Genomic DNA, 16,415 nt, shown 5'->3' with positions numbered 1-16,415 from the left:
GGTATTTAAGGGATGGCCAGACCCACAGACTCTGCCTTGGTGTTGTGTTTGTCCTGGGCCCTGTTTCTGTCCTGCATCCTGTTTCTGTCCCTCTGCCTGACCCTCTGTACTACGCTGCTTGTTACCTGTTTTGATCCCTGGCTTGTGACCCTGACCATCCCTCTGCCTGACCCTCTGTACTACGCTGATTGCTACCTGCTGAACCTGGCCTGTGACCCCGACCATTCTCTGCTTGCTCCCCCTGTACCTACCTGCCCAATTGATATTGACCCGGCCTGCCTGACGACGCTTGCTTGTATGTACTGTTATCTGTGGGTGATTGGTTGGGTTTGTTTGCACTGTATTATGTTTAGTATTGCACTGCGTTTATGTTTGTATGGTTAGTGTTAATAAATTGTATTGTTTATCACATATCTGAAGTCTGCGTTTCCCTGCATCAGTCACACACCTCTGGTCATACCTGGGAGCCCTGACATTACACCAAGGCCAATCCTGACCAGAAGTGGCTGCACAGGGAAGCCATCTTGGCTTGTTGATGGGAAGGATGGATCTTGATGAGGTTGAATATTTATATCTGCTAGTGTTTGATGACAGGGAGTATGCTTATCAAACTCTGAAGGAGTATCCCCGGGATGAACTGCTAGAATGTATACGACTCGCTCATGTTCTAGTAGATCAGGGCACAGAGTTCTCTGAGGTGCAGCCATTGATTGAGGTTTGTGCTGAGTTGGTTTCATCTGGTTCCCCCGAATGCAGGGATGAATTTTTGCCACCATTTAGTGCAGACCAGGTAGAGTCCCTGGTGTGGTTATTAGAGGATGATGTGGATTACTTTCTGGAGCGTTATTCTGCATGTTCACCACAGACACTAAGAGATTGTATAAACGCAGTGCAGTCATTGACCAGACAGGCTTTGTGTAAGCTCAGCTTTGTTCAACCCATACTGCAGACATGGACAGATTTGTTGCACCCAGCCTCAGTCAGCTTACAAAGACCCAGTCCTGCTTCTAATCTATTTCCTCAAAACTCTATTCCTGTATTCCCAACAGCTCCTCCTGCCCTGCTATCTACCGCATGTCAGTACCCTGTTCCCACTCGCTGCACCTATCCTGCCTTTAACCCTGTAAAAGAGCCCTCTGTAGCAACTGCTCCCTCTCCTGTTCCATCCTCCAGTTCTTCTCTGTCTCCAGCTGCTCCATTCGTTTGCAGACCTGCATTTACTTGCAGTGCTCCAGTAGTTAAAACCAGAAAAAAAACGAAAATTCTTTCCAACCAATACCATCCTGCCAGTATCCAAACCAGTGAGCCTGCCTTCCGTGGTTCAGCCTGAAGCCTCTACTCAGCCTGAAGCCTCTACTCAGCCTGAAGCCTCTACTCAGCCTGAAGCCTCTACTCAGCCTGATGCCTCTACTCAGCCTGAAGCCTCTACTCAGCCTGAAGCCTCTACTCAGCCTGAAGCCTCTACTCAGCCTGAAGCCTCTACTCAGCCTGAAGCCTCTACTCAGCCTGAAGCCTCTACTCAGCCTGATGCCTCTACTCAGCCTGATGCCTCTACTCAGCCTGATGCCTCTCTTCAGCCTGATGCCGGTACGCAGCCTGATGCCTCTCTTCAGCCTGATGCCTCTCTTCAGCCTGATGCCTGTATGCAGCCTGATGCCTCTACTCGGCCTGATGCCTCTACTCGGCCTGATGCCTCTACTCGGCCTGAAGCCTCTACTCGGCCTGATGCCTCTACTCGGCCTGAAGCCTCTACTCGGCCTGAAGCCTCTACTCGGCCTGATGCCTCTACTCGGCCTGATGCCTCTACTCGGCCTGATGCCTCTACTCGGCCTGATGCCTCTACTCGGCCTGATGCCTCTACTCGGCCTGAAGCCTCTACTCAGCCGGACGCCGGCATTCAGACTGATGCCTCTACCCAGCATGATGAATTGATCCAGCCTGACGATCCTATTAGGCCAGTTGACTCGATGCCCGCTGTTGATCCAGATGATCCGGTACCTGATCCGGTGCCCGCTGTCGAGCCAAATGACCTGATGCCTGGTGACCCAGTGCCCGCTGTCATACCTGGTGACCCGATGCCCGCTGTCGAGCCAGACAATCCGGTACCTGATGACCCGGTGCTCACTGTCGTGCCTGTTGACTCGGAGCCCACTGCCTTGCCAGATGACGCGGTGCCCGCTGTCGAGCCAAATGACCTGATGCCTGGTGACCCGATGCCCGCTGTCCAGCCAGACGATCCAATGTCTGACCCAGTGCCAGCGGTCATCCCAGTTGACTCGGAGCCCACGGTTGTGCCTGGTGACTCGGTGCCCGCCGCCCCGCCTGGGGGCCTGAGACCTGTCGTTCCGCCTAAGGGCCCGAGACCTGTCGCTCCGCCTGGGGGTCCGGCGCCCGCCACTCCGCCTGAGGGTCCGAGACCTGTCGCTCCGCCTGGGGGTCCGGCGCCCGCCGCTCCGCCTGAGGGCCCGAGACCTGTCGCTCCTCCTGGGGGTCCGGCGCCCGCCGCTCCGCCTGAGGGCCCGAGACCTGTCGCTCCGCCTGGGGGTCCGGCGCCCGCCGCTCCGCCTGAGGGCCCGAGACCTGTCGCTTCACCTGGGGGTCCGGCGCCCGCCGCTCCGCCTGAGGGCCCGAGACCTGTCGCTCCATCTGGGGGTCCGGTGCCCGCCGCTCCGCCTGAGGGCCCGAGACCTGTCGCTCCTCCTGGGGGTCCGGCGCCCGCCGCTCCGCCTGAGGGCCCGAGACCTGTCGCTCCGCCTGGGGGTCCGGTGCCTGCCGCTCCGCCTGAGGGCCCGAGACCTGTCGCTCCATCTGGGGGTCCGGCGCCCGCCGCTCCGCCTGAGGGCCCGAGACCTGTCGCTCCGCCTGGGGGTCCGTCGCCCGCCGCTCCGCCTGGGGGCACGATGCCTGTCGCCCCGCCTGGGGGCCCGATGCCTGTCGCCCCGCCTGGGGGCCCGATGCCTGTCGCCCCGCCTGGGGGCCCGGCGCCCGCCGCCCCGCCTGGGGGCCCGATGCCGGTCGCCCCGCCAGGGGGCCCGGTGCCTGCTGCTCCGCCCGGGGGCCCGGTGCCTGCTGCTCCGCCTGGGGGCCCGGTGCCTGCTGCTCCGCCCGGGGGCCCGATGCCTGTCGCCCCGCCCGGGGGCCCGGTGCCTGTCGCCCCGCCCGGGGGCCCGGTGCCTGTCGCCACGCCCGGGGGCCCGGTGCCTGCTGCCCCGCCCGGGGGCCCGGTGCCTGCTGCCCCGCCCGGGGGCCCGGTGCCTGCTGCCCCGCCCGGGGGCCCGATGCCTGTCGCCCTGCCCGGGGGCCCGGTGCCTGCTGCTCCGCCCGGGGGCCCGGTGCCTGCTGCCCCGCCCGGGGGCCCGGTCGCCCCGCCCGGGGGCCCGGTGCCTGCTGCTCCGCCCGGGGGCCCGATGCCTGTCGCCCCGCCCGGGGGCCCAATGCCTGTCGCCCCGCCCGGGGGCCCGGTGCCTGCTGCTCCGCCCGGGGGCCCGGTGCCTGCTGCCCCGCCCGGGGGCCCGGTCGCCCCGCCCGGGGGCCTGGTGCCTGCTGCTCCGCCCGGGGGCCCGATGCATGTCGCCCCGCCCGGGGGCCCGATGCATGTCGCCCCGCCCGGGGGCCCGGTGCCTGCTGCTCCGCCCGGTGGCCCGCTGCCTGCTGCTTCGCCTGGTAATCCGATGTGCCTCTGCCCGGAGTCCTGCCCGATGTGCCTCTGCCCGGAGTCCTGCCCGATGTGCCTCTGCCCGGAGTCCTGCCCGATGTGCCTCTGCCCGATGTGCCTCTGCCCGATGTGCCTCTGCCCGGTGTGCCTCTGCTCGATGTGCCTCTGCCCGGAGTCCAGCCCGGTGTGCCTCTGCCCGGAGTCCAGCCCGGTGTGCCTCTGCCCGGAGTCCAGCCCGGTGTGCCTCTGCCCGGAGTCCAGCCCGGTGTGCCGCTGCCCGGAGTCCTGCCCGGTGTGCCAGTCTTTGATATCCCGCCAGTTACCAGACCCGGGCGGTGGAACATTTTGCCCAGCTAGGACTGTTTGGAGCGTCCTGAGGCCGCTCCTTGAGGGGGGGGGTACTGTCAGGAATGGACTGGCCAGCAATGGTGGGACTCACCTGCCTTTTGATCTGCAGTACCAGGGCTGGCCAGCGGGTGCTCCCAGCAATCAGAGACTCAACCTTTCAGCCAGCTAACACCTGGAACTGATGATGCTGGGGTATTTAAGGGATGGCCAGACCCACAGACTCTGCCTTGGTGTTGTGTTTGTCCTGGGCCCTGTTTCTGTCCTGCATCCTGTTTCTGTCCCTCTGCCTGACCCTCTGTACTACGCTGCTTGTTACCTGTTTTGATCCCTGGCTTGTGACCCTGACCATCCCTCTGCCTGACCCTCTGTACTACGCTGATTGCTACCTGCTGAACCTGGCCTGTGACCCCGACCATTCTCTGCTTGCTCCCCCTGTACCTACCTGCCCAATTGATATTGACCCGGCCTGCCTGACGACGCTTGCTTGTATGTACTGTTATCTGTGGGTGATTGGTTGGGTTTGTTTGCACTGTATTATGTTTAGTATTGCACTGCGTTTATGTTTGTATGGTTAGTGTTAATAAATTGTATTGTTTATCACATATCTGAAGTCTGCGTTTCCCTGCATCAGTCACACACCTCTGGTCATACCTGGGAGCCCTGACAACATCTACAAAAGCCCATACCCCTACAGTGGTCCAATACATCCACAGAAGCCTATACATCTACAGAGCTCCATTACATCTACATAGGCCCATACATCTACAGAGGCCTATACATATGCAGAGGTCCATTACATCTACAGAGGCCCATACATCTTTAAAGCTCCTGTACATCTACAGAGGCCCATACATCTACAGAGGTCCAATACATTTACAGAAGCCCATACATCTACAGAGGTGCTATGCATCTACAGAGACCCATACATCTGAAGAGGTCCATACATCCACAGAGACCCATACATCTACAGAGGTCCATACATCTACAGAGCCCCATACATCTACAGAGCTCCATACATCTACTGAGGTTCATACATCTACTGAAGTCCATACAGCTACAGAGGTCCATACATCTACAGAGCCCCATACATCTATAGAGGTCAAATGTACAGTATCTACAGAGCTCCATACATCTACTGAGGTTCATACATCTACTGGAGTCCATACAGCTACAGATCCCCATACATCTACAATGATCTATACATCTACAGAGCCCTATACATCTACATAGGTCCATACATTTGCAGTTAAAAGTAGTTTCCAGAGATGGAATTTACAGAGCAACTGTTTAAAGTGGGCATAGCATTCAATACGATTTTTATGATAAGTGCATGCATTCTATGTGTAAGTGCAACACTGCCAGGTATTCATTAACTCTCAGAAAGATCACAGCACTCCCCTGGCACCACCTTCATCTGCTTTTCTTTCTAGAAGGGCAGCACCATCTTTGTTCAAGCATCATCCAGGACTTTGGTCAAGATCATCCTTGCCTGAGATGTTAGCTCATGCATCTCCTGGTGCTAATCTTGTCTATGTACAAAAAGGTCTGACACGGATAGTTTCTGCTGCAACCTCTCTCCTTGTGCATTGTTACAATGTAGCAGTTTTGGTGGAAGGGAGACTAAGGAAATGCTTTCTCCTGTATGCAGCAATTTGATGACATCATCTGAGCCTAGGCAAAGTTGCCAAACTGGACTTTTGCTATAAAAGGAGGAACTTTTCAGAAAGGGCTTTCTTAGTGCAGTTTGTTGGGTTGCTGAAAGGCCCAGTTTTTGTAATCTTGGAATGTAAACACTTTTTAACCACTTCAGCCTGATCACTTCAAGTACTTCATGGGGGTTTGAGTGGTCATACCTGGATGATGCATGCAGCACACATATGTAAATAGACCTCTTGTGTATATCTAAAGTGGTAATCTGTAAAGGCTTTTAAAGCGTTGCCTGTGGATAATTTAATGTACGTAGTTTGTTGCCGTTCCATGGGAGTGCGCAATTATAAAGCGTAAGATGCTTGGTATCTATTTACTCCACGTAACATCATCTTTTCTATTTTACAAAAAATGTGCTATTATACTGTGTTTGCGTGCACTAAAATTCATTAAAGTGTATTTTTCCAAAATAATAGCGTTTGAAAAACTGCTGCGCAAATACTACATGACATAAACAAATTGCAACAACCATTTCATTTTCTAGGGCCTCTGTGTAAAAAAAAAAAAAATATATATATATATATATATATATATATATATATATATATATATATACCCATGCATATCTGTATATTCTGTCAGATAATGCACCACTTCGCCCAGAAAATTGTTGCAATTACAAATGGTTAGGCATTCTCATGTTTATTTTTTGGTATGACACAAAAATGTAGAGAAACAAAAAGCCAAATCTGACACGTTCCACGCAAAACCCCAAATATGGACTGGACAAAATTATTGGCACCCTCACTTTAATATTTTGTAGCACACTCCTTGGAAAAATAACTTAAATTAATGGCTTCCTGTAGCCATTAATGAGTTTCTTCCACCTCTCTACTGGAATTTTGGAGCACTCTTCCTTCGCCAACTGCTCCGGGTCTCTCAGATTGGAAGGGTTCTTTTTCCCAACTGCTGTTTTGAGATGTCTCCACAGGAGCTCTATGGGACTGAGATCTGGACTCATTGCTGGTCAATGCAGTCTTCTCCAGCGCTTTGTCTGAAACCATTTCTGGGGGCTTATTGACGTGTACTTTGGGTCATTGTCCTCCTGTATGACCTCTGAGGAAGACCCAATTTTCTGACACTGGGTCCTACATTGCATCCCAGAATTATTTGGCAGTCTTTAGATTTCATAATGCCATGAGCACAGTCAAGACATCCAGTGCCTGAAGCAGCAAAGCAACCACAAATCATCAGTGAACCTCCACCATGTGTGACTGTAGGGACTGTATTCGTATCTTTAAAGACCTCATTTCTTTTGCTATCCATGATGTAATAGCAGACGTGGTAACGCACATGGTCAGAATGGCACCAGTTGCACAACTCCCGATGTAAATAAGACAATGTCTTTTGGTGCACTGACCTATGAAGGTCAGTGCTTCCTGTGACTGTGCGTGCAGCCCTGTGCTGCCATCTGTTGGCGAATTACAAAACTAATCTCAAAACCTTTTGATACCACCTCGTATATACATATTTTTTTTTATTTCAATACGTTTTTATTGAGATTTTAAAGAGCACAAATACCTGCAAGTGCAGGGAAACAAAAGAAAGAGGATAAGAAAATGGTTGCCTAGGGCAAGTATCCACATACATCACATTGCAATACAGAGCACTAAAAGTAATAAAAACATCAACAGGCCATTTTCGGTATCAAGCTAACCATGGTTGCCAAGCTTTTTCAAAGGACTTCTGTGATTCTGAGAGCTACTAGTCTTTCAAATGAGTAATGCGACTGGGTAGTGGCTATAATTTCGGACAGATTAGGGGCCAGTTCTCCTCTCCAGTGTCTTGTGATGGTGAGTTTGGCCACCAGTAGGATGTTAGATACTATTTTACGGTAATCTGGCGGAGATCTGGGATTGCTAATTCCGGTTCTGGGGTAGCAAGAATTGCAGAGACACTGGAGAGAAGCTGGAACACACTTCTCCAGAAGCTACGGAAGTTTTTGCAAGCCCAGAAGATGTGGAATAGATTACCAACCTGACCACATCCTCAGCAGCAAAGAGGGAATTGCCCAAGGAAAATTGAGCAATGCGATATGGGGTAAGGTACCATCGGGTGGTAATTTTTTGTGTGAGCTCCCAATGATTAGCACAGTGGGGTATGGCATATGAAAAGCGAAGGGCTGTGGTCTACTGGGATATAGTTTGCGATATGTGTAGATCAGCTTCCCATGCTTGGATAAAGGAGGTCTTAAAATATGTTTGCTTATCTTGTAAGACATTGTAAAAGAACTAAATGCCTTTGGAGGGTGTAGATGATTGTTCATAGAATTTCCATATGTTGGTGAAAATTTTGATGACCAGGAGAGGGAAGGTGAGTAAGAAAAGTCTAATGGATGTTAGTTGAAGGAATTCGGGGTTGGGGATCTTATATTCTTCCTGCAAAACCTTCGTGTTCTTAAGTTTGTTGTCCGTGTAGAAGTTTTCTACCCAACACAGATTGTGTTTATACCAATGGACAATTTTCAGGTGTGGTAGTAAGTCATCAAGTGTTTCAAAGGGAAGTTTCACAGACGTGACCGAGATAGATTGTGTGGTGGATGAGAATAGTACTCTCCAAGCTAAAAGTGAAACTTGAATTGTGATGGGTAAGGATGGTAACAGAAGTGGTTTCCACATGTCAGCCCCTAAGAAAAGTTGTATTATTATTATCATTATACAGGATTTATATCACGCCAACAGTTTGCTCAGCGCTTTACAATATAATATATGCAGTATTTATATTTCCAGCGCAAGAAAGCCTGAGCACCAGAAAACACTTTCTTGCACCTTCCAAAAATATACCACCAACAATATGCGAATCCATAACACCCCCAAAAACTCACCTGTACTGACCAAAGTGCTGTTACTATAGAGAGTCCCCAGGTGGGGTCCAGAAAGGGAAAGGAAGGTGTGCAACTTGTTCAGATAATATCGGAATCGAGGGCGGGTGAGCACCGATCGGATGATGATGTTTCCCAGCGAATGCCCAATAAAACTGCAAAGAGAAAGAAATCACATAATGGTTTATTTTTCCCAAAAATGTCCAAACATTTACAATTAAATTGATGGAACCCCTAAATTAGTGGTATTCAAAGAGGAACTTCAGTCCCCTGTTTAGTGGCTCTACCCAACTCCCTACCATTCTGCCATTTTGGCACGTGAGCAGATGTCCCAGCCTTCAGGTCCTGCCAGAGACCTTCGGCACCTCTGCACACATGCAGGACATTTTAGGACACCAAAGGTCCGAGCCTTCCATAAACATCATCTTTCCACATGCTCAGGGAAAAGTGCTTGTGCCCATATGTGTTGAGGAATCTTACATGTGCGTTGATGTGTTGCAGGGCTCAGCGGGACATGAAGCCCTACAGAACATCTCCACATGCACAGAATTCAAGGGCGGGGAGAGGCAACACAAACTCCATTCTTTTCTACATGAGACATACATAAGGTCCTGTTCACACCTATGCAGTTTGCTTTTTGTCCATTTTGCAGTGCTTTTCACAGTTCGTTTTGTGTTTTTCTACATGCGTGTTTGATGTGTTTTTGATGCATCTTTACCGCATTTTGCATTTTTTTCAGCTCTTTTTTTTTTGTTCAAGTGAATTTGTTTTGTTGCTGGGCAGAATAAAAATGCAAAACGCCGCAAAAAAGCACTACCGTGCATTTCAGAAGCTTCTCCATTAAACTCTATTGTAGCAAAATTGCTGCTTTTTGCTTTTAAAAAAGTCCCTGACCCTTTTCCAAAAATGCAGCAGCTCAAAACAGCATAGGTGTAAACATGTCCCATAGCAAACCATGTTAAATGGACTGTAGTGCGTTTCTACATAAAGCACTAAAAAACGCATTGGTGTGAACGGAGCCCAAGTGCTGACTTGCAGCACAAACAAATCTTTTACATTAAAAAAAGTTATAGCCATTTGAGAGAGAGAGAGAGAGAGAGAGAGAGAGAGAGAGGAGGAGGCATGGCAATATGAGACACCTAAACGGTTAACCATAAACAATTGCTGTTTATTTTAATAAAATACTTGCTGTGAATGAATGAACTACAAGTACTGTTGGCCGCTGCAGCCAACAGCTTGTAGTTCTCAAAAAACTGCAAGAGCGCTAGTGAACGCTTTCATGGTTCATTGATTCTTCCTGCCATTCAGTAACTGTCTGCCCGTATAGGAGTTACAGGCAGACAGCTGACTGAGTTTTATTTACAGGCTGCAGATTAAAAATAAATAAATAAATAAATAAGTGTACATTCTTTTACTTGCAAAAAGATGTGCATTTATTAATTTTGTACATAAGGTGAATTTGGCCTTTAAAGAATTCACCAAACATCCCCATCTGGCTGAATCCACAGTTAGCCGAACTTAACAAAATTTCTGAGGGACTCCAGTGGTCCATATATAGGGTTAACTATGTCCACCATTTGTATGCTGAAAAAAACTTTTTAACCCTTTGTTTAATTGTAAGAAGGATTTCATATACAGTTGGGACAATGACCCAAAGCATACAAGTAATTCAACAAAACAATGGCTGCAACAGCACAGAATACGCCTTCTGGAGTGGCCCAGTCAGAGTCCTGACCTCAACCCGATTGAAATGCTGTGGCATGACCTTAAGACAGCGATTCACACCAGACATCCCAAGAATATTGCTACACTGAAACAGTTTTGTGAAGAGGAGTGGTCCAAAATGACTCCAGATCGTTGTGCAGGTCTGATCTGCAACTACAGGAAACGTTTGGTTGAGGTTATTGCTGCCAAAGGAGGGTCAACCAGTTATTAAGTCCAAAGGTTCACATACTTTTTCCTCCCTGCACTGTGAATGTTTACATGTTATGTGCAATTAAACCATGGCAACATCTAATGTTTGTGTAGTATTATGTTCAGCAGACTGTGTTCTTCTATTGTTGTGACTTAGATGACGTTCAGAGCACATTTTATGCCCAATTCATGCAAAACTCCACGTAATCCCAAGGGGTTCACATACTTTTTCTTGCAACTGTACATAAAACCTGAAAAAATGCCACCAACATACCTTCCAACCCACACCATCATGCCGCCTTCTCGGTACAGTTCTCTTATTGTACCCCTTAAAAATTCTAACCTTGAGACACCACTATTGTATCTAGCTAGAAATAAACTAACTTACCAAATGCTAGTGGGCACACATGGACTAGATGGACAGCCAGACTAACTATGTACCTTATATCTACATGTAGCGCTACCCCCTTAGGAGTCACTGAAGATTTGAGTCCCCTTATAGTGGATGGGGTAAGGGGTGTATGGGATGCCCAAAGGGAATGGTAACTGAGGACAATCTCCCTGGAACTAACTTTTTAAACAGCAAAAATTCTCTTCTGGAGAGCTAGCAAGCTTACTACCCCCCACCCAAGATATTCCTTTATTCACCTGTACTGGGTGAATCCCTGGGCAGGGGATCCAGTGAATGTCACTTTAAAAAGAAGACAGTCCCGGGTAGCAAGCTAATCCAGTTTCCCACTAGAGTGCTCCATCCCCTTTCTGGCCCAGAGGGTGTATGTCTACTCACTCAGTCCTCTGTCTGTGAGCTGATGGGTCGGCGGCTGCTCTCAGGCCTTCTGCTGGGCCACTCCTTCCCTGCTGCACAGATGGTCTTTGCTCTGGGGATCGATGAGGTCCTGAGTTTTCCTTCTTTCCAGCTTCTCTGCCTGTAGGTAAGCCCCTTCCCATTTGGGCTCCCTCCAAGGCTCCTGCTCTCCAGCCTCTCACTTCATCTTCCACCGAACTCTCCTGCTGCTGAGCAGGCTCTGTCACATTTGAAGGCTGCCTTGACCCCATGACAAGCCTCCTGCTTGGGGATTGGCCAAGGTTCTCCAACTGTGCAGGCCAGCCCCTCCTCACTCCCGCCTACTGCTTCTTGAATCTTCTCCAAGATTCTAGAGCAGGGGGAGGTATCAGGGAACTGGCCTGCAAAGCCTCTCAGCCCTGATCCGAATTTGACCTCCCTCTGACTATCACCACAGGCTGCTACTCAGCCTCTGAATAATAATTTAGCACTAGCTCCCCCTAGTTATCTAGGAGGGTGCTATATACACAAGAAAAGAAAGAATTCAGGTGACTACTACTATCGTGGAAGATGATCCAAAGTGGAACTTTGCCTGAAAAGGGAAGTTCAGCTTTTTCTAATCCTCCTCCTCTCCTCTAACATTTTTGTCAGTTTTATTTTCGGGACCGGGTACCTATCTCTGACAGGTATCTATCTCTGACAGGTATCCACTTCCACTTATGCTCAGATCTCCTTGGTATTCCAGCCAGAATTTCGGCAGAAGACAAATGAAGAACCGGCCTGGGTGAGGACAGAGATGTATCCCTGGACTGGTAAGTGTCTGTTTATCAAAAGTCAGAAGCTACAAATACTTTACTTTATTTTATTTTTTTTTGGACTGAAGATCCTCTTTAATTTGTTATCCTGTCCAGGGATAGATTAATACAAAAAAAATTCTTTACTATATTGACTTCACCCAGCATAAGCAATTTAAACTGGGTACATTACAATCCCCCACTTTGTCCCAAAATGTCTAAATATTGGCAATTTTATGCCCGCCATCTGGACATGTGCCCATGTAGAGGGGAGGGGGAGGTGTACGCGTCTGAAATAGTTCATCCAAAAGCACACAAAGTTCACATTTTAGTTTGTACTTCAGATCAATAACTTCTGAATCGCTGGAACATTATGATGTCTTCTCTCACCTTATCCTGGAGATTGAGAGGTTATATAGCTGTATGTGCTGGATAATCTCATCAATCAGCCTGTCAGTCATTGCATCAAAGTCGGCAAACGTGTCATTCTAAAAGAGGAATGAAAAACATCATAATAACTGAGTTTACAACAGAGGAAGAGAACATTGTGTGTGGTTCATACACTATATATTTTGAAAGTCACCCAGGCTTTTCAGCCCGACAGGTTGAGGGGCTCTTGGGTGTTAATATCATATAGAGGAGACTGGAATTTCTACTTCCTCAGAGATCGGAAAAACCTGCTTTGGGCTCTGGAGCACAGAGGTTTTGTAGAGACCTGGAAGGGAAGAAGCCACCAAACCTTGGCCCATGCTTCACCAGTAGCCAGCATTCTGATTGTGCAGGGTAAATATATCTTGGGAATATTAACTCAAGGTCATTCTTCCAAGGATTTGCCAATTCACCACTTACCAATTCTTATATTTTTACAGCATTTTGTACCCACTTTCTTAAAAGAAAGCTTCACAAAACATGGTTCTGCCATGAAGGGGTTTTCAGCACCAAAACACAAGCACTTCATATCAGCCTCCTGGCTTGCTCTTGTAGCACAACTGCTCTGGCCCTTGACTGTTCCTCCAGACAACTCTTTCTTGGGCACACATGCACTCCTGACAGCTCCCTTGCAGCTACACTGACCGCTTGCTGGAGTGGGTGGAGCCCTGAATTATTGCATGTACATAACTCATAAGGGCTGTGCATACCTGCACAATCAGCATGCTGCCTACTGGAAAAAAATATAAACCCAGAATTGGATACTTCATCCTTCCTACATGTGTACGAAGCCTCCAGACTCCAGGACCCAGATTTTTCCAATCTCTGAAGAAACTGGAAATCCTGGATTCTTCATATGACATAAGCAGACCTAAGAACTTAGCACAGAGATACGGGAAGGATCAATACAGGAAGAAACAGAGTCCTCCAGCAGAGCAGAGTATTTCAGTAGAGGAGAGTTATAGAGGAAGGAGCGGAGTCCTCCAGCAGTGCAGAGTATATCAGGAGAGGAGAGTTATAGAGGAAGGAGCAGAGTCCTCCAGCAGAGCAGAGTATTTCAGGAGAGGAGAGTTATAGAGGAAGGAGCAGAGTCCTCCAGCAGTGCAGAGTATTTCAGGAGAGGAGATTTATAGAGGAAGGAAGAGAGTCCTCCAGTAGTGCAGAGTATTTCAGGAGAGGAGATTTATAGAGGAAGGAGCGGAGTCCTCCAGTAGTGCAGAGTATTTCAGGAAAGGAAAGTTATAGAGGAAGGAGCGGAGTCCTCCAGCAGTGCAGAGTATTTCAGTAGAGGAGAGTTACAGGAAGGAGCAGAGTCCTCCAGCAGCGCAGAGTATTTCAGGAGAGGAGAGTTATAGAGGAAGGGGCAGAGTCCTCCAGCAGTGCAGAGTATTTCAGGAGAGGAGAGTTATAGAGGAAGGAGCAGAGTCCTCCAGCAGTGCAGAGTATTTCAGTAGAGCAGAGTTATAGATGAAGCAGAGCAGAGTATTTCAGGAGAGGAGAGTTATTGGAAGGAGCGGAGTCCTCCAGCAGTGCAGAGTATATTAGGAGAGGAGAGTTATAGAGGAAGGAGCAGAGTCCTCCAGCAATGCAGAGTCTATCAGGAGAGGAGAGTTATAGAGGAAGGAGCGGAGTCCTCCAGCAGTGCAGAGTATTTCAGGAGAGAAGAGTTATAGAGGAAGGAGTGGAGTCCTCCAGCAGAGCAAAGTATTTCAGGAGGGGAGAGTTATAGAGGAAGGAGCAGAGTCCCCAAGTGCAGAGTATTTTAGGAGAGGAAAGTTATAGAGGAAGGAGCGGAGTCCCCAAGTGCAGAGTATTTTAGGAGAGGAAAGTTATTGAGGAAGGAGCAGAGTCCTCCAACAGAGTGGAGTATTTCAGGACCGGAGAGTTATAGAGGAAGGAGCAGAGTCCTCCAGCAGTGCAGAGTATTTCAGTAGAGCAGAGTTATAGATGAAGCAGAGCAGAGTATTTCAGGAGAGGAGAGTTATAGAGGAAGGAGCGGAGTCCTCCAGCAGTGCAGAGTATTTCAGGAGAGGAGTTATAGAGGAAGGAGCGGAGTCCTCCAGCAATGCAGAGTATATCAGGAGAGGAGAGTTATAGAGGAAGGAGTAGAGTCCTCCAGCAATGCAGAGTATTTCAGGAGAGGAGAGTTATAGAGGAAGGAGCAGAGTCCTCCAGCAGTGCAGAGTATTTCAGGAGAGGAGAGTTATAGAGGAAGGAGCGGAGTCCTCCAGCAAGCAGCAGAGTCCTCCAGCAGTGCAGAGTATTTCAGGAGAGGAGAGTTATAGAGGAAGGAGCGGAGTCCTCCAGCAATGCAGAGTATTTCAGGAGAGGAGAGTTATAGAGGAAGGAGCAGAGTCCTCCAGCAGAGCAGAGTATTTCAGGAGAGGAGAGTTATAGAGGAAGGAGCGGAGTCCTCCAGCAGAGCAGAGTATTTCAGGGGAGGAGAGTTATAGAGGAAGGAGCAGAGTCCTCCAGCAGAGCAGAGTATTTCAGGAGAGGAGAGTTATAGAGGAAGGAGCGGAGTCCTCCAGCAATGCAGAGTGGTGGTATAGGGGTTCCTTTTACCCTAATGCAAACAGTTTGTGATGGATAATAATCTGCTTATCATTTTCTAAAAATGTTTACTTTGCCCGACAACCATAATGCACAAAAGCACACTAACATATAACACATTTTACACTCCATTGCACAATAAACATCCTAATTATACCAATATACATCCATACACACCTGATTTTTTTCAGACATAAGGAAGTCCAGATTTGACCTCGGTAGACCCAGCTCAAGAAACGTTTTGACCAATCGAAGATCTGCGCTGTTACCTGCAATATTTATTTGATTTTAAAATATTTGCATTTTATTAAAGTGTATCTAAACCCAAAACTCAAAATGTAATATAGTACACTAGTACTAGTTATTGGTGTGGTTACTGTATTTATTTTCTTTTTCAAGCTTCCTTTGCTTTATTTTCACCTGTTAATCCAGCACATAACATACTTCCTGTCCCGGAGTGGCTATGTCACCCCTCCACTGTATCTATGGAGGGAACCATGGTTGTCACCCTAGACTGCTCCCCTGATATGGACTGCAAACATGTCAGTATCTTTTCATCTCATTACATGGTAGGCAGGGCAATTGGTAGATTACATCAGATAGATAGTAAGGAAGATATTCCTTTGTGTAGCACACAGTTCTGGCAAGACCAACAGGTATTTTCTGTACTTGCTGAAAGGAGCATACAAAGCTGCGATATATTGTCTTGTTGTTCTTGGGTTTAGTTATCCTTTAAAGTTATCTTGTTCAACCGCAAAGTACTTAAAGTCCATCTCCAGGCAAAACAAAAAAATGTTTTCCCATGCAGTGGGGCTTTGTCCGCACTGCATGGGTTACCTGCTCTTTTTTTTCTAGGGGAGAGGATAATGGAGATATACTTACCTAATGCTCCGATCCTCCCAGCAACAAGACAGGTCCAGCACCCTAGCGCTCCAGCGCTCTTGAGTTGTGGACTGTACCTAACGTCATAAAGCCCAGAGCAGGTTCCATAGACCAGGAACAGTCCACCATTGGACTGTGAGGGGAGCACCATTTTTGGTGGAACGAAGGATCAGGTGAGTAAGCAGGTTAAATAGACCAGGAACAGTCGACCATTGGACCATGAGGGGAGCACCATTTTTGGTGGAATTATTACATTACATTACATCGAGTTTATATAGCGCCAAAGGGTTTGCTCAGCGCTGTACAATAGAGGGGGGGACAATACATGAAACATTACAGCAGCTACAAACAGCACACGAGGGGTTATAGGGCCCTACTCTTTCGAGCTTACAATCTAGGAGGGAGGGGGTAGTGGTACAGGAAGAAGTGGCTGTGGGGGATGGAGTGGTAGGAGGAATGAAGGAGAGCAGCAGTTAGGTGAGGGTGGGGTAGGCTTCCCTGAAGAGGTGGGTTTTGAGGGAGCGCCTG

General features: G+C 48.7%; 1 protein-coding gene across 1 annotated transcript in view; it reads right to left on the bottom strand.

Annotated features, from left to right (window-relative positions):
- The window catches only part of FAM135B (family with sequence similarity 135 member B), a 226,988-nt gene that overhangs the window by 12,381 nt on the left and 198,192 nt on the right, over positions 1–16,415 (bottom strand). The window contains exons 15-17 of the mRNA XM_089654648.1: positions 15,183–15,274; positions 12,414–12,511; positions 8,535–8,686 (exon numbers count right to left, since the gene is read on the bottom strand). Coding sequence (XP_089510774.1) covers positions 8,535–8,686; positions 12,414–12,511; positions 15,183–15,274 — 342 coding nt within the window. The remainder of the gene's footprint in view (positions 1–8,534; positions 8,687–12,413; positions 12,512–15,182; positions 15,275–16,415) is intronic.

Source organism: Staurois parvus, unplaced genomic scaffold (assembly GCF_062004578.1).
Source record: "Staurois parvus isolate SC_StPar_1 unplaced genomic scaffold, SC_StPar_1.0 ptg000783l, whole genome shotgun sequence".
NCBI classification, from domain to species: Eukaryota; Metazoa; Chordata; class Amphibia; order Anura; family Ranidae; genus Staurois; species Staurois parvus.
Note: the sequence above shows the minus strand (reverse complement) of the source record. Positions and strands in the feature narration are given on the sequence as shown.